We start from the raw sequence: 18188 nt of genomic DNA on the forward strand, positions 1-18188 counted from the left end.
CGATGTTCATAGTCGTTTCTACATTCCTTTTATTACATTATGAGGAACCGTAATGTGTCTCTAATATAGCTTTGAGTTAGATTTTAAAAGGAATGATTTGTTAATCACAATTCCCGATGGAGAGGCAGAAATGCGACGGGCTGTTTTGGAGACATTACCGAATATTTGATTGACAGAGATATTTTAAAGCGTGTAACATGTTATGTGAGCACATGGTCAGTGTTCAGTTATGTTCTAGAGTGACAGTTTGACGTTATTAATGATGTAGCGTTGTCTCCAGAGTCGCAGGGAAGTACTGAGAGATTCTGTGGACTGGAATACATTTTTTTTTTGTCCCCTTCCTCCAGGATGTGCTAAGTTATTGAGTTATTCATCCATCCTGGGGAAGGGAGCCCCGTCTATAGAGACGGGGTGCATTTACTGGGAGAAGTACATGGAGAGAGAGAGAGAGAGAGAGAGAGAGAGAGAGAGAGAGAGAGAGAGAGAGAGAGAGACTTATCTCAACGAAACTGAAGCAGACGACAGCTCTTGAGATGAACGTGTGCTCGAACGAGGCGCTGACCTCCACGCCAAGCCAGGTCTCCACCCCTCCCTTAACCGACTGACCCCCCCCCCCCTCTTGGGTTCGACCTTTGACCCCTTGACCTAAAAAGAAGAAATGAATGAATTGACCTATGATACGAAGCTGTGTGGAGACATGTAACCCCGCTACGGCGATCGTCAGCGCGTGGTGATGATAATGACCTTGACCTGTTGACCTCAGTGTGAAATAGCGATCGGATGTACTGGCATTTTCTAGTGGAAAAAAAAAAGAAAAGAGGAAATCGAATTGCCGGATGATTGGTGAGCAGACAGACCACGCCCTCCTGGAAAGGGAGGTCTGCTGTACCAGCCATTTGGCGTGAGCTGAGTGGTTCTCAGCCACAGTGTGAATAGTGATTGTATCTTGTTGATTGTTAGTGAGCGAGGTTGTTGCGATGGTCTTCTGTTGTCATTTTGTGAGGTTTAAGATGTTGTGTTTAGGTTGTATGAGTGTGTGTAAGTCGTATGCGTGGGCTAGGAGGAGGAGGAGGAGGAGGGAGGGAGGGGCCGTTGAGCCACGGGTGTTGGTTAATGTACTCGTTTCCTCCCTGCAGCAGACGAGGGCGCGGAGAGCGGGGACGACAGCGAAGAGGACATTGTCACCAACTACCTGCCCCCGGGGTCGTCAGGCGCAGGTCCTCCCTCTTCCCTGACGGCCAGGGACGCAGCCACCTCCCCTGGCGGCCACCACCACCACCACCATCACCACCATCACCACCACCACCATCCACCACAACAGCAGCAGCAGCCACAGCAACCACAACAACCACAGCAACAGCAGCAGCAGCAGCGCAGCCAACAGCAGACACAGCAGCAGCAGGTGGTCGTGGCCAACGTGCACCCTGCCCACGCTCATGGGCCGCCACGGCCGGTTGGTGCGGATGGCCGAGATTCCAACCATGGACTCCATCACGGCCGAGAGCCTGGGCATGGGCGTGTCCGTGGGCATGGCGCCCACGGACACCTTCATCCCGCCCATCCCGACCATAAGCATCACGCCCCACTCGCCCATCGCCCACAAGCCATTCACGGTCCTTGGTAAGTAACGTGTAACGTTTGTCCTCGCTATATCTTCAGGAGTTTCTCACCTTTTACTGAAGTCTTTAAACGTGGACTCTTGTCGTTTATGTAAAGGTCTGTGAGGCATGCGGAGGCAGGGTCGACGAGATGTGGATGGTAAGGTTAGAGGGCCCCGGGTTTGCGGTGCCCTTCGAAGATGTGGGTTTGGGTCAGGGTCCTGTCTGCCAAAGGGTCTCTAGGGGCAGCCCAGCGTGGTTTGCTAACGACCCTGAAGGTTGTTGGATTGCTATCCCAGTGGAGGGAAGGGAAGGGAAAGGCTTGTTCGTACGGACAGGGATACGAACCATCGGTCCTCGTTGCCTCACTTGCATAGGCACACGGGTTCCATTGACGGAACACTCGGTCGTCCTCTCTTTCGACCCATTTTTTTTTTTCATTGTCATATAGTTCATTTTCACGCGACCCATTTTCTACTACGTGGTCGTCTTCGATCCATTTTCTACCTCATGGTTTTCCTAGACCCATTTTCTGTCGTACAGTCCTTTTCCTAGACCCGTTTTCTACCGCATGGTCTTCTTCCACCCATTTTCTGTCTTATGCTCTCATCTCTCAACTCGTTTTTTTTTTTCCACTCGTGAGAATCTTTGTGATATTACGGCGTCTGTCTAGTTTTTCTTCCCTTGCCCATCACCCTTGGCCTTCCTCTTGAGCTGGAACTGGGGGGCGTAAGTTGTGACCACCGGGGGGTTGTGGGGGAAGGAGGGGGGGAGAACAAACACCAGGGGAGGCGGGGGTGTTGTGATGACGGGGTTGTAGGTGTAGTGTTGTATGGAGGAGCACCGAGCCTTAGTAATATATCCAACCCAACCCACCCACCAAGCACGGGGGTAACACCTAACCCCTCCCCTGCCGAAACTCCACCGCGCCATCCCGCCCCCACCCCATTCCCCCCTACCCCATCCCTCCCCCCATACCTAAGGTCCTCGTCCCCCCGGTCCCCCCCGCGCCTCTAACCCCCCCACCATCCCTACACCTCCTCCCCCCCTCTCATTCCCCCCCATAACACCCCCGCTCCCCCCCCCCCCCCCCCTACATTCTCCCCCCCAAACCTCCCCCCCCTCACTTCCGTCGCCCCTGATCCCAGGGCAACTACTTCCCCCCCCCTCCCACCCCCCCCATAAACCTAACATTCCTCCCCCCCCCCCCCCCCCATTAAATACATCATAATAACATTCCCTTCCGAAATAAACTAACTGTCCCATAATAAAACCATTCCCCCCCCCCCTACCCCCCATTTCCCCCCTACCCTAAACTCATCCCGCCCGCATAACTTACATTCTCCCCCCCCATAAACTAACATTCCCCCCCCCCCATAAACTAACATTCCCCCCCTCCCCCTACTAAAATGTCGCCTTACTTCCCCTAAAACAACGTTTAACCCTTTCCCTTAGACCAACCATCCTCCCCCCCCCCCCCCTTCTTTTTTTTACCCTCCTAAACCAACTTATCTCCCACCCCTATAGACATACCTCTACCCTCCCCCTCCCCAGAACATAACTTCTTCCCTCTCCCCAGAAGAAACTTCCCCCCCCCCCATCCGTTAAAATTCCCCCCTCCCTCCCTCCCTCCCCCCCCCCACACACACACACAGAAAAGAAAAAAATGCCACCCATTCCACTCAGATTCTTTCCATAGGATGTCCTATCACCCCTCCCCCTTCCCTCAACTCCCTCCCCTCACACGTCACCCGGGTCCTTTGATGATGGTGTCGGCCCGATGGCTACACACACACACACACACACACACACACACACACACACACACACACGAGACTCACGGTAACAACCCTCAGAGTCTATCGGGATCAAATGGGGATCCTTCCATTGTGGAGACTGACAATAGGGCACGTCTCCCCCAGACTGGGGAGAGAGAGAGAGAGATATCGGGTCGGCTCCGCTCTCCCCGGGATGATGATGAGGTGGGGAGTGAGGGAGGGAGGGGAGAAGAAGGTGGTACCTTTCGGACCTGGGTAAAAGGGATGGGACGCGTCGCGCCGCTTATCGTCCCGCCGGCTTGGAAATGGATCTGGGAATTCTCGTGGACGTCGCCAAGCGATGAAGAACAGTGTGTCTCTCCGCTGGGGAGAAATTTCCGCCCCATTTCCCGCGAGTGGAGGGAGGAGGAGGAGGGAGAAAAGATAGAAAACGGGGAGTTAGCGCTTGATGTTAAGAAGATGGGATTTCAAGTTTCGTGGCTGCAGGAGGGGAAGGAGTACCCTCACGCCCCTCGTGCTCGAGTTCGCCCGGAGGAGGCGAAGTGGGTCGTGTGGCTGATGCCCCCGTAGCTCGGTGTGTATGTAGACCGCTTCTACCTAGACGGGGCATCTGTTGGCCGCCTTCCTTCCGTTACCCGTCATGATCCCACTGTTGGTGTTACCGTTGGTGTGTACGTCTCACCTGTGCTTTGTCAGTTGGTTTTTGTGTGTGTGTGTCGCCTGTTGTACTCATCTGCAGGTGGTTTTGTGTGCCACCTGTTTTATTACATCTGCAGGTGGTTTAGTGTGTCGCCTGTTGTCTGCATCTGCAGGGGGTTTCGTGTGTCGCCTGTTGTACATCTGCAGGTGGTTTGGTGCCACCGTTGTACTGTATTTGCAGGTGGTTTTGTGTGTTGCCTGTTTGTACGTCTTACTCGTTTTCAGGATTGGTTTAGCGCACGGGCTATACTTTGAGGCTGAAGAGAGTGTGTGGGGGGTGTAGGTGTACATCCTGCGGCACACGTGCCAGTGCCGGCCCATGGAACACCATCCGTGGTAGCAGGGAAGTGTGGGGGGGAGGGGGAGTCATTAGCTCTAGTGTGTCTTGCGTTCATGTTGACTCGGTGCTCAATGGTCCACATCATCTCCTGACTTGTATCATTGCCGTCATTTCCCCTGTGTGTTTTGTGTGTGTGTAAGAGAGAGAGAGAGAAGAGAGAGAGAAGAGAGAGAGAGAAAAGAGAGAGAAAAGAAAGAGAGAGAGAACGAAACTGAAGCAGACGAACAGCTCTTGAGATGAACTGTGCTCGAACGAGGCGCTGACCTCTCACGCCAAGCCAGGTCTCCAAACCCTCCCTTAACCGAACTGACCCCCCCCCCCTTTTCTTGGGTTCGACCTGACCCCTTTGACCTAAAAAGAAGAAATTGACTATGATACGAAGCTGTGTGAGACATGTAACCCCGCTACGGCAGATCGTCAGCGCGTGGTGATGATAATGACCTTGACCTGTTGACCCCAAGTGTGAATAGCGAACGGATGTACTAGGGCATTTTCTAGTGGAAAAAGAAAAAGAAAAAGTAGAAAATCGGCTTTGCCGAAGATTGTGAGCAGACCGAACACACGCCCCCCTGGAAAGGGAGGTCTGCTGTACCAGCCATGTGGCGTGAGCTGATTGGTTCTCAGCCAACAGTTTGAATAAGTGAGTGGGTATCTTGTTGATTGTTAGTGAGTCGAGGTTGTTGTGCTGATAAGTCTTCTGTTGTCATTTTTGTGGAGGTTTAAGGATGTTGTGTTAGGTTGTATGAGTGTGTGAGAGTCTATGCGTGGCAAGGTAGGAGAGGAGGAGAGTGAGGGGCCGTTTGAAGCCACGGGTGTTGGTTAATGTACTACGTTTCCCTCCCTGCAGCAGACGAGCGCGGAGAGCGGGGACACAGCGAATAGGGACATTGTCACCACTACCTGCCCCCGGGGTCGACAGGGCGCAGGTCCTCCCTCTTCCCTGACGGCCCAGGGACGCAGCCACCTCCCCTGGCGGCCCCACCACCCACCACCACCATCACCACCATCACCACCGACCCCATCCACCCACCAACAGAGCACAGCCACAGCAACCCAACAACACATCAACAGCAGCAGCATCAGCCGCAGGCCAACAGAGACCAACAGCACAGCAGAGTGGTCGTGGCCAACGGCACCCTGGGGCCCCCCCCCCCACGCACATAGGGCCGCCCGCCGGTTGGTGCGGATGGCCGAGATATTCCACCATGGACTCCATCACGGCCGATGAGCACTGGGCTGGGCGTGTCCCGTGGGCTGGCGCCCACGGACACCTTCATACCCGCCCATCCCGACCAAAAAGCATCACGCCCCATCACAGCCCATCGCCCACCAAGCCATTCACGGGTCCTTGTAAGGTAAACGTGTACGTTTGTCCTCGCTATTTCTTCAGGAGTTTCTCAACCTTTTACTTAATCTTTAAACGTGGACTCTTGTCTTTTTATGTAAAGTCCTGTGAGGCAATGCGAGGTAGGGTCACGAGATGTGGATGGTAAGGTTAGAGGCCCCGGGTTTGCGGTTGCCCTTCGAAGATGTGGATTTGGGTCAGGGTCCTGTCTGCCAAAGGAAGGGTCTCGTGGGGAAGCCCGGCGTGGTTTCGTACGGACGGGGACACGAACCATCGGTCCTCGTTGCCTCAGTTGCATAGGCACACGGGTTCCATTGACGGCACACTCGGTCGTCGTCTCTTTCGACCCATTTTTTTTTCTTTGTCATGCAGTCAATTTTCACGCGACCCATTTTCTACTACGTGGTCGTGTTCGATCCATTTTCTACCTCATGGTCTTCCTAGACCCATTTTCTGTCGTATAGTCCTTTTCCTAGACCCGTTTTCTACCGCATGGTCCTCTTCCACCCATTTTCTGTCTTATGCTCTCATCTCTCAACTCGTTTTTTTTTTTTTTCCACTCGTGAGAATCTTTGTGATATTACGGCGTCTGTCTAGTTTTTCTTCCCTTGCCCATCACCCTTGGCCTCCCTCTTGAGCTGGAACTGGGGGCCGTAGGTTGTGACCACCGGGGGGTTGTGGGGGAAGGAGGGGGGGAGAACAAACACCAGGGGAGGCGGGGGTGGTTGTGATGACGGGGTTGTAGGTGTAGTGTTGTATGAGAGCACCGAGCCTTAGTAATATCCAACCCCCCCCCCCCCCCCCCCCACCAGCCTGACGGTGGGTGGAACACGGTGAAAGGGTTGCCTCCTGAACCGAAAACTCTCACGCGTCATTATAATCCTCGTGTCCCCCCCATTCCCCCCTAACCACTGTTTCACTCCTCCTGCATCTTAAGTGCTTCCCTCCTTCTTCCTTCCCCCCCCCCCATAAACTAACATTCCCCCCCCCATAAACCTAACATTCCCGCCCCCCATAAACTAATAATTCCCCCCGCCATAAACTAACAATTCTCCCCCCCACCCCATAAACTAACATTCCCCCCCCATAGAACAAACATTCCCACCCCCATAAACTAACATACCCCCCCCAATAAACAAACATTCCCCCCCCATAAACTAACATCCCCCCCATAAACTAACATTCCCCCCCCCCCCCGCATAAACAAACATTCCCCCCCCTAAACTAACATTCCCTCCCCCATAAACTAACATTTTCCCCCCCCCCTAAACTAACATATCCCTACCCCCCTCCCAAAACAACATTCCCCCACCCCCATACACTAACATTCCCCCCCATAAACTAACATCCCCCCGCCCCCATAAACAACAACCCCCCCCCAAAACTAACATGTGCCCCCCCATAAACTAACATCCCCCCCCCCCCTAACCTAACATTCCCACCCCCCCTCCCCCTACTAAAATGTCGCCTTTACTTCCCCCTAAAACACAGCGTCTCTTAAAAAAAAACCCTTTTCCCTTAGACCAACCATCCTCCCCCCCCCTTCTTTTTTTACCCTCCTAAACCTAACGTAATCTCCCACCCTATAGACATACTCTACCCTCCCCCTCCCTCAGAACATAACTTCATCCCACTCCCAGAAGAAAACTTCGCCTCCCTACCCCATCCGATTAAAAATTCCCCCACTCCCTCTACCCTCCCCCCCCCCCCCCACACACAACACACACACCAGAAAGAGAGAAAAAATGCCCCCATAATCACCATCACATCCATTCCATAGGATGTCCTATCACCCCTCCCCCTTCCCTCAACTCCCTCCCCTCACACGTCACCCGGGTCCTTTGATGATGGTGTCGGCCCGATGGCTACACACACACACACACACACACACACACACACACACACACACACACACACGAGACTCACGGTAACAACCCTCAGAGTCTATCGGGATCAAATGGGGATCCTTCCATTGTGGAGACTGACAATAGGGCACGTCTCCCCAGACTGGGGAGTGAGAGAGATATCGGGTCGGCTCCGCTCTCCCCGGGATGATGATGAGGTGGGGAGTGAGGGAGGGAGGGGAGAAGAAGGTGGTACCTTTCGGACCTGGGTAAAAGGGATGGGACGCGTCGCGCCGCTTATCGTCCCGCCGGCTTGGAAATGGATCTGGGAATTCTCGTGGACGTCGCCAAGCGATGAAGAACAGTGTGTCTCTCCGCTGGGGAGAAATTTCCGCCCCATTTCCCGCGAGTGGAGGGAGGAGGAGGAGGGAGAAAAGATAGAAAACGGGGAGTTAGCGCTTGATGTTAAGAAGATGGGATTTCAAGTTTCGTGGCTGCAGGAGGGGAAGGAGTACCCTCACGCCCCTCGTGCTCGAGTTCGCCCGGAGGAGGCGAAGTGGGTCGTGTGGCTGATGCCCCCGTAGCTCGGTGTGTATGTAGACCGCTTCTACCTAGACGGGGCATCTGTTGGCCGCCTTCCTTCCGTTACCCGTCATGATCCCACTGTTGGTGTTACCGTTGGTGTGTACGTCTCACCTGTGCTGTTGTCAGTCTGGGTTTTTGTGTGTGTGTGTCGCCTGTTGTACTACATCTGCAGGTGGTTTTGTGTGCCACCTGTTTTATTACATCTGCAGGTGGTTTAGTGTGTCGCCTGTTGTCTGCATCTGCAGGTGGTTTCGTGTGTCGCCTGTTGTACATCTGCAGGTGGTTTGGTGCCACCTGTTGTACTGTATTTGCAGGTGGTTTTGTGTGTTTGCCTGTTTGTACGTCTTACTCGTTTTCAGGATTGGTTTAGCGCACGGGCTAGTACTTCGAGGCTGGAAGAGAGTGTGTGGGGGGTGTAGGTGTACATCCTGCAGGCACACGTGCCAGTGCCGGCCCATGGAACACCATCCGTGGTAGCAGGGAAGTGTGGGAGGGAGGGGGAGTCATTAGCTCTAGTGTGTCTTGCGTTCATGTTTGACTCGGTGCTCAATGGTCCACATCATCTCCTGACTTGTATCATTGCCGTCATTTCCGTGTGTGTGTGTGTGTGTGTAAGAGAGAGAGAGAGAGAGAGAGAGAGAGAGAGAGAGAGAGAGAGAGAGAGAGAGAGAGAGAGAGAGAGAGAGATTGGGCAGTTATTAGTTTCTTAATGAGCCACTGAATTAATTTGTGAATAAGAATACGTTTTTTTGGGTCATTTTTTTTCCTGTCCTAAACGCGTCTCATTTCTTTATGTGATTCGTCTATTTTTAGTCTGTTGTCTCGTCCACTATTTTTTCTTTCTTCTTTGGTTGGTTTTCCTTCCTTTTTTTTGAGGTAAGTGCGTCTGGCGGCGTAAGAGAAGGCTTGCCTCTTGCTTCCTCCGTCAGGGCGAGGAATGGTGTTTATCTTCGATTCCTAGACACCTTTCGGCATACTAGCACCTCGTTGGCATATATATATATATATATATATATATATATATATATATATATATATATATATATATATATATATATATATATACACACACACCCTCTGGTGCGTGTCAGAATGCTTCAGGGGTCAAGCGTAGAAGGAAGACCTCTCTATCTCTCTCTCTCTCTCTCTCTTTCATCACCGCACGCATGTCATTGTCGTGGGATTTTGCCGATACTTCACTCCTGTTTTGCCCCATGGCGAGCTGGGACGGACCGGGGATACCGCTGGGATGTTATGCCATTTGGGCTGTAATGTGAGCGCTGTGTTCTGTGACACACCCGCCATCGTAGATGCTGACCTCCGTCGCGGATTTCATTTTGCGCTGAGACCCTGAAATGATATCACGACCGCTGTAGACTTACATCTTGTATTACAAGCTCGGTGGACTCTGAAGCCACTTGTAGAATGACCTCGACCCCCTGCCCCTCCGACTTCGCCCTCCGACTTCGTAACAGCTTCACACAACGGTGAACATCTCCTCCACCATCTCCTCCTCCTCCTTCCCAGCAGGACCCTACAACCATCTGTACACCCCACCCTGGCCACAGTCTGATGCACAACATTACAACAACATGACCCACATAGTGCGTTCTTTCATCTACAACCATCCCGGTCCTCTCTCTCTCTCTCTACACAGTTCCTACAGTGTTGTAGGCCCCCATTCCCCCCCATCCCCAGCCGCTCCCCCTCCTCAACAAATAATGGATCCCACTCGACACAGTTGCCACAGTCCCTTTCCTTCGTCGTTTTCTTTGTCCTCCTTGCTCACGACACTCGTTTCCTTTGTACTCTCGCTCGTGTGTCGTGTTTTGAGTGTACTCAGGAGGCTCTCTCTCTCTCTCTCTCTCGACTTGCGGTAGACGCGACGCGTCCTCACTAATGAAATCCTTGGGATGGTGTAGGAGGGAGGAAGTGAGGGAGGGGTATCTGTGGGTAAGGCCCTACGGTTTATGAAGTTAAGGCAAGTGGCTGGGTGTGGAGGTAAGGCCTCAGGATAATGGAGTAAGTCAAGAGGGACCATTAGGTAAGGGCGATTTCGGTGACCCAAAAGGAAGTGCACCTTTCTCAGTTATCGTTATTACCATTTGATTATCGAGTTATCGTAACTACGATTTGTTATCAAGTTATCATCACTGCCACCCGTGATTATCAGTTATCATCACTACCACCCATGATTATCAGTTATCATCACTACCACCATTGATTATCATTTATCATCACTACCACCCATGATTAACAGTTATCATCACTACCACCATTGATTATCAGTTATCATCGCTAACACCCCATTATTATCAGTTATCATAACAGCGCCCCTTCAGGTAAACGACCTCCCCAGCAGGCAGCCCTTCACCAGATCACCCCCGGAAATCATCCAGCAAAAACGTCAGATTATTATTATTATTATTGAATTTCAGGAAGCCTAAAGAAAATGGGCCGCGCGGTTCATTGTGTAAGACGTTAGCGATATGCCACGCAGAGCGTGCGGCTGGGAGAAACTGGGTCACGGGAAGTTTATTTTGAGGTGGGGGGGGGGGGGGTGGCCCTTTAAATCGAATAAAACTCGCACCGTTTTCTTTGGTATAGATAAAAAAAAAAAAAAAATGGTTGCAGCGGACTTTTCTGTGGGACCGAGTATTGCGCGTTTTCTGTCGGTATAGGAAGTGTTGTGCCGTTTTCATTGGACTTGTCTTTTCTCTGTCTCTCTCTTTTTTTTTTTTTTTACACTAGTAAATTTGCACTGATTACCCCAGACAAAGGAGTTGTTTCGTTCTCAGTGAGGGAAGGGCACTGCTCCGTTTTCTGTGATACAAGAAATTGTAACACCGTTTTCTGTGATTGAAGTTTGTCCGTTTTGTATGCTGGTGAAAAAAAAAATTGTTTTTTTCTTTGTTAGTAAAAGAAAATTGTCTGTTTTTGTTTTCGTATTGAATGTAAGTGTTTGCAAGTCTCCCCTGGTTAGAAAATATACACAGTTTTCTGTAGAGAACTTTGTACAGTTTTCTTTGAATAGAAGGCCAAATATATATATATATATATATATATATATATATATATATATATATATATATATATATATATATATATATATATATATATGCACACACGATGGGGTCGGGCAAAGGAGTTATGTTTGGGGGAACTTAAAAGTGTGTTGATGGGTGGGGGTGGTGTGTGGTTGTGGGGTGGGGTTGATGAGAGGGATGGGTTGGGGGATTGCTTGTAGGGTGTTTGTAGTGGGTTAGGGTGTATGTGGGGAGAGGATGTCGCATGGGGAGGGGAGAGGGGAACGTGTGGGGAGAGGGTGTTTGCATGGGTGGTGGGGGACGACATCGATATGGCCAAGGAGCTGTAAGTTCCTCTCGAGTGACGGTACAGTAGTGTGAGTTGGACGGTACATAGCATTGAGAGTACGACGGTGCAGTAATGTCAAGGCTGTGATGACGATTATCAAGTACCATGACAAAGTCACGTTATTGCATACCACTGGTTATCTTGTTAAGAGGTCAACGAGCTATACAGCATATGACGGCTTGTTTACGCGTGAACGACCCTACGTCATTCGCCTGTGGCGTAGTGGATCAAGCAGTAGAGAGGCACGTGGCAGCGAGGCACACCTGTATTGACTACATGTTCCCCACACAACTCATGATGGTGTCCAGAGCGAATCAGGGCTACGTAGGGGTGCACAGGCCTGCCACCCGTCGGTGTGAACAGTTAGACTGATCAGAGGTGCGTGGCGGTACGGTGGAGGGATCCAGACGGAACTGTAGGGTTAGAGACGAGCCTTAGGAATTAGCAGCTATCGTTGTCTGGACGTTGCCCAAGTGGTTCCTGCATGGCGTCAGCCCCACCTCCCAGCTCCACTGTTCCCCTCCCGAGATAATACAACGTTATTGAACTACCTCAGTTTCCCCCTTGCCGGGCTTTGCACGTTTTCTGTCTCTCTTGTGTTTGTCTTCGGCGAAAACTGGAATTTTCCAAATATTTGAAAATATCCGGGTTTTTTTTCTCTTTTTTTTATGCGGATATATTCGTGTTTTGTATGTATATTTTTTCGTGTCCCTTTCTCAAAGGATTTCATGGAAGAAATTATTTAGTTAGTCAAATGTTTTTTTTTTACTTCAGGTAGAGGAATGTTTTCGTTTGTGTCCGTCTTTTTATGCACTGGGCGTTGAAAAAGATGAAATTTTAAGTTTTTTTAAGATTTTTAGAATGTTTGGAGTAAGCGTTCGTCCCCTCCTGAACAGACTAATGTTTAATGTAATTCATGTATGGAGAGGAAAAAAATATACGATCTCACGACTGCCCTTTCGACTATGTATATATTACAGTGTAAGATTATTTTTTCCCTTGTAATTTTGAATATGAAAACATGGCAAAAGACGAAAGAGGAGAGGGGTGGAAAACAGGAGGAAGGCACGAGCAGTGTTCTGACGTACGATCCCTCACACGGTTTTGCTTGTGGCAAATAATTTGATTTCCCGACCAACAGGTTGATAACGCCGTTTTCTTTCCGCGGAGCCGTTGCAGACAGTCCCATTTTCTTTCATAATGTTGTGATATAAGAGACCTCAAAACACGCGTTTAGTTTTCTTTTTGGTGTGCGGGTAATGTGAGATCTTTAAAAGGCTGTGTGTTTTTGATTTTTTTTTTTTGTAAACGACTGTGAGGATGAATTTCTTTTTTTGAATTGGTCGTTCTCTAGGGATTAAACCATACGTTCTGTGAAGGTGGTTCATTCTGAGATTGTATAGAAGAATGTACCGTGTACTCATGAACATGGCGCAGTAGGCAGAGAGCGAGAGACCCGCCACGACGCTTGGCTCGAAAGATGGTGTCCGAGCCGGTAAAGGCGATGACCCAAATAGGTTTCGAATCCTCTACATTGAGCCGTGGAGACGGGGGAGAGATGCCGGACCTGGATCCTATAATACGCTCGGCGACGGAGATCCATTCCCCCGTAATCTACCAATTCACTAGAAGGAAGGAAATCGTACATCCCATAAATTAGAAAAAAGTGAAATCTTTTTTTTTTTTCCCCTCCACGTAGGACAGGAGAATGGACTTTGGGGGGGATTGGCTGGCGTTCCTCCTGCGTGAAAGGTATATATTGTGTAATGGCGTTGGGGGGGAGGAACGTCTGCTGTGGCTCCCTGGCTCTCTCGAAGTATGCTTTTGTTTACGTCGCTGCGTCCTGGCCAGAATGGCCGGGTATTTACGTGTCTCTGTATCTCTCTATCTCATATATATATATATATTGGAAAGGATCACAATTTTGCGCGTGATCAAGATATTCCAATGAGTCCACGGACTCATAGGAATATATATATATATATATATATATATATATATATATATATATATATATATATATATATATATATATATATTGCAACTTTCTGGGATGATATTGCTGTTGGTACTCATCAGCCCTGAACACACACACACACACACACACACACCAGGCTCAAGCTAGGGTGTGTATGTATACACCCTTGGAAGCAAAGACGTGGTATAATCGGTAAACACGTTTTAAAGGGGAACACGGGAGTTCGTCTTTGTCAACAAGTACCTCAGTGTGTTTAGAACATTTTACGTCCTTTTCCCCGGTGCTAATGGAAGGTAAACGGATTTGAGGATGTCTTATACGAGAATGATAAGAAGAAAAAATATATAAAATGTTACCTGTTAACATGAAAGATTCATAATAAGGCTCTCTCTGGCGCCATTTGTCCATATTAAGAGCAAAGAAAACATACGCTCATCTCTCACCCCCGAAGCCTTGCTGCCAGGGGTATTAACCAGCGCTGGCCCGGGTGGTGCACTACAGGCCTGAGGGGGCCCGCTGCCTCCAACAGCCTGATTGAATAGAGGAAAGACGACGCCACTATCGTTCGCTCTCATGCCAGACCTTCGCGAAATGATTTATATGGTGGGGGAGGCGAGGTGGATGGTTGTACACAGCCATTTTGCCCATTCGTCCCGAAGGAAACCTCAGGAGTGGAGTGAAAACCGATTCTTGGTTGTGTTGTGACTCAGATGGATGGTGTACGTAGAAGGGTGGTCTTCACCCACAGGCCACCCAGAGGTCTGCCAAAGCAGGTGGAGGTAAGTCATCTCGCGCTCGCTGTTCCCTCGCGCGTATTTTTGATTTTCTGGTCATTGCGAATTTTCCCTTTTTTTTTTTTTGATAGTTTTTGTCGGAAATTGTTTATGCGGTGTTTTTGCTTACAGCGAGGTGCAGGGTTGGTCGGAAACGGGTTATGGTTCTGCTAACGTTGTGAGTGAGTTCCAGTTTTTTCATTGTTTCCTGTAGTGGTTGTAAGTGGTGGGTTGTGTTGGTGATTGTGGTAGTGAGGGTGATTCCAGTGTTGGTTGTAAGTGGCGGGTTGTGTTGGTGACTGTGGTAGTGAGGGTGTTTGAGAGCGGCCGTCGGCGGTGGAGGACTCGGGACTCCCATCATTGTGTAGGAGCGCCAGGCACTTGTTTGAACACATGACTCACCTCCCCCACCACCACCACCACCACCGCCACCCTCCCTCGGGTGGCTGTGGCTGTGGTGGTGGCGGCCGGGGCGGCGGTCTGCTGGAGTGGGACGGCGGCCTGGCACCGATCCACTGTCATTAGAGAAAGACAGATATGGTTCTCATAGACCCCCAGGCGCAGGGCGGGCGGGGTGGGTGAGGAGGATGGATGATGGTGGGAGGATCGGGCCATCCACACCCCCGCCCATCTCCCGCCGGCGCCCCCCAACGCGGGATGTGGTGGACTTGTAAGCGCATGAGGATGATGCCGCCATGTAATTGGACGACCGGTTTCCCCGGCCGTGCGTGGTTCGCCCCTTGCGGCGATGCCGGTCGCTGCCGTCCGTTTTCAACGTTACTTGATCTTGGTGTCGCCACCCAGCGAGACACAAGAGTTGATTCTCTCTCTCTCTCTCTCTCTCTCTCTCTCTCTCTCTCTCTCTCTCTCTCTCTCTCTCTCTCTCTCTCATGTTCTCGATGGCATAAGGGGCCGTTCGTTCGGACTCGTTGGTTCGTTAACCTTAAGGGCAGTGTACTATCCATGGGTCGCACCGTCGTGTTCGAGGGTCGTGCCGTCGTACTCATGGGTCGCACCGTCGTGTTCGAGGGTCGTGCCGTCGTACTCATGGGTCGCACCGTCGTGTTCGAGGGTCGTGCCGTCGTACTCATGGGTCGCACCGTCGTGTTCGAGGGTCTTGCCGTCATACTCATGGGTCGCACCGTCGTGTTCGAGGGTCGTGCCGTCGTACTCATGGGTCTCGTACTTACCGTCGTGCTGAGGGTATGATCAGACTTGTTATTAGACGATAGTTACGCTCAGAAGACACCCCCCCCCCCACGCACCTCTCGTACCCGTTTGTTGTTTCCCGCCCGGATGAGGTAGCGTCGGAGATGGGTGTGTGAACCCTTGAGGGGAAGATGTTCCCTTTGGGTCTTTACTCTCTTCTGTTTATGAAGTAACACAGGAGGGGAAGAGGGTGTTTTCAGGTCCCCAGCTGAGTCCATTAATTACAAGAGGAAGCGAAAAGAAGTTAATCTCATTAATGGTCAGGTTACTGTGAGGGAAGTTATCTGTAAATGTGCCAGCGTACTTAATGAGGTTAATTACCCTGATGGGGACGGCATTCGCTGAGAGGTATTGCGTTTCTTCTCCTCTCTATACAAATACATGATTTTTTTTTTTTTTGTAAATTATTAAGATGCAAATAAATTTTTTCCGTGACCCACCATACCATTTGGGTGGTGGAGGTGGGGGTGTAAATCAATGATTCGCATGAAATTATGATCTTTTCATCGAAGTTGGACGATGGGTTTCCTTTGCAAGAGAAAGGGATCGTATCCTGGAAATTAAACTGTTGATTGATTCCTTTGCAACAGAAAGACACCATTCAGACTTCGAGTTGCTGCCCTTAGTAATGGATGTGTTGCAGGAAAGATGTGTATTGACCCCCTCCCAATACGTCGTTCCTTCATGATAAGGGTATCACATCCTCGTAGTTGACTTAGGCCTGTTTCGGTTGAGGGTGGAAAGGGGGCGTGTCATCATGACCCCCGGGCCGTGGAGGTCGTTGGAGGGCAACCCCGTCGCTTGAGTCACAAACCGACGTGTGATGAGGTCTGTCAGTAGAAGAGAACGCGAAGTCGGGATTTTTCGTCCTTAATTTCCACACAAGTCTGTTTCCAGTGTATTGATCCCTGATGATGGGGGGGAGAGAGAGAGAGAGAGAGAGAGAGAGAGAGAGAGAGAGAGAGAGAGAGAGAGAGAGAGAGAGAGAGAGAGAGATAGAGAGAGAGAGCGAGCAGGCCGGTAACAGTGTGTGTATCGTGATTTGCTTCCAGGGTTCTTTAAAAAGGCGACCGCTAATTGTCTTTCTCAAACGCATTATCCACGCTTGTTCGTCGTCGACGTGGACAGCAAAACAGAACAGTCCGAGGCATGTTTGTGCCTCGCGCCACGACACGCAACACTGCCACGTCTCAAGCCAGCAGGTGATATAGTGAGGAGGACTTTGGGAAGCAAAGCGAGGCGCAGAAACCGTAGCCTCTTGCTCAAGCAGCGACCATCTTAAACGTACACACACACAACATCCGCTCACTTTGTTGTGGTATGGGACACATTGTCAGCGACCGCTGGGAACGGGCTCCTGAGATGTTGTGGATTGCTCTGCTCTATTTTTTTTTTAGACCAGTCTGAGCTCAGTCGCTTAATGAAATTCCAGGAGTGTTTAAAGAGTCATAGGGCCGAAGAATTCGCCCCGGCCAAGCAGCGGGAGACCAGTGCCGTAACACAGCCCAGCGCCCTGCCTGCTAATTAGAAGATCAAAAGGATGTTACTTGATCGTGCAGGTAGGATGTTTATAATGGAGTGAGCGTGTCTGTAAGTGTTGTCAGGGCGTTAGCCATCCGTCTGCGCGTCTGCGTGGTGTAGAGGTGTGGGTAATACACTAGCAAGGCCCCCCGCTCATGGGCATCTGGCAGGTTTGAGGTTACTGTCACTGTAGGAGGAGGAAGGAGGAGGACCGTCCGCTGTTTTGGAGGGAAATTATACATGAAGAAAATGTACTTTTACCCGTCCATTGACGATGATATATATATATATATATATATATATATATATATATATATATATATATATATATATATATATATATATATGTATATATAGTTATACAATGTATAGTCTGTTGCATGAAATCGGCATATGTATGGCATGGTCCATGCTGGTGAATTAATGTATACCCTCTCCTCAAACATCCATCATTCGCATCACATTTATTTAACATGATGTGGATTAATGTGTTCCACACACTGTGTACCTCATTTTAGATTACGCCCACATCCGCGGATTAAGGTAATGCAAATTACTGTAATTATTCATATGTCATTATTCTTCATTTCCAATAATGCAAATTACTGTTATTATTCATATCTGCCATCAATTCTTCATTTCCAATTGGTCTTCGGTGTTCTGCTTATTTACTTCTTGTCTTTCTCTAGGGATGATGTCCCCCTGACCTAGCTCATGTGAACGTATGATCCCTATTTTACCATACGCATATTTACCTACGCACCAGCAAGACGCCCGGGCGGTCATGCGTTGTCGCGGGATAATAAGATCCATTTCACTCGTCGATATTACATCAGAAAGGATGGGATTTAACGTCCTCGACACACGCCATTTGTGGAGGGGGAAAAAAGCGAGAGGGGTATATCATTATTTTTTCCCCTCCTTCGGCAACGGTTCGGCGGACGCCACGGACGTGTCCGGCATCTCAGCCGGTGGCTGGGTTCTCCTGCAGGAGGCCCTGGCGAAGTGCCAGCCCTCTCCTGCGGCAACCTCAAGCCTCAGTCCTGGTGCCGCCATGTCCTGAGGGAGGGGAACCCTGAGGTTCAGTGAGGAGCCAGACTTCGCCTGGGCCGTAGTGTGTGTGTGTGTGTGTGTGTGTGTGTG

General features: G+C 50.2%; 1 protein-coding gene across 1 annotated transcript in view; it reads left to right on the forward strand.

Annotated features, from left to right (window-relative positions):
- cyst (rho guanine nucleotide exchange factor 18 cysts) overlaps positions 1-18188 on the forward strand; it is a 642386-nt gene that overhangs the window by 223110 nt on the left and 401088 nt on the right. The window contains 2 exon segments of the mRNA XM_071683416.1: positions 1137-1450; positions 1452-1620. Of these exon segments, the coding sequence (XP_071539517.1) occupies positions 1137-1450; positions 1452-1620 (483 nt within the window).

Source organism: Panulirus ornatus, chromosome 36 (genome assembly GCF_036320965.1).
Source record: "Panulirus ornatus isolate Po-2019 chromosome 36, ASM3632096v1, whole genome shotgun sequence".
In the NCBI taxonomy this organism is placed as follows: Eukaryota; Metazoa; Arthropoda; class Malacostraca; order Decapoda; family Palinuridae; genus Panulirus; species Panulirus ornatus.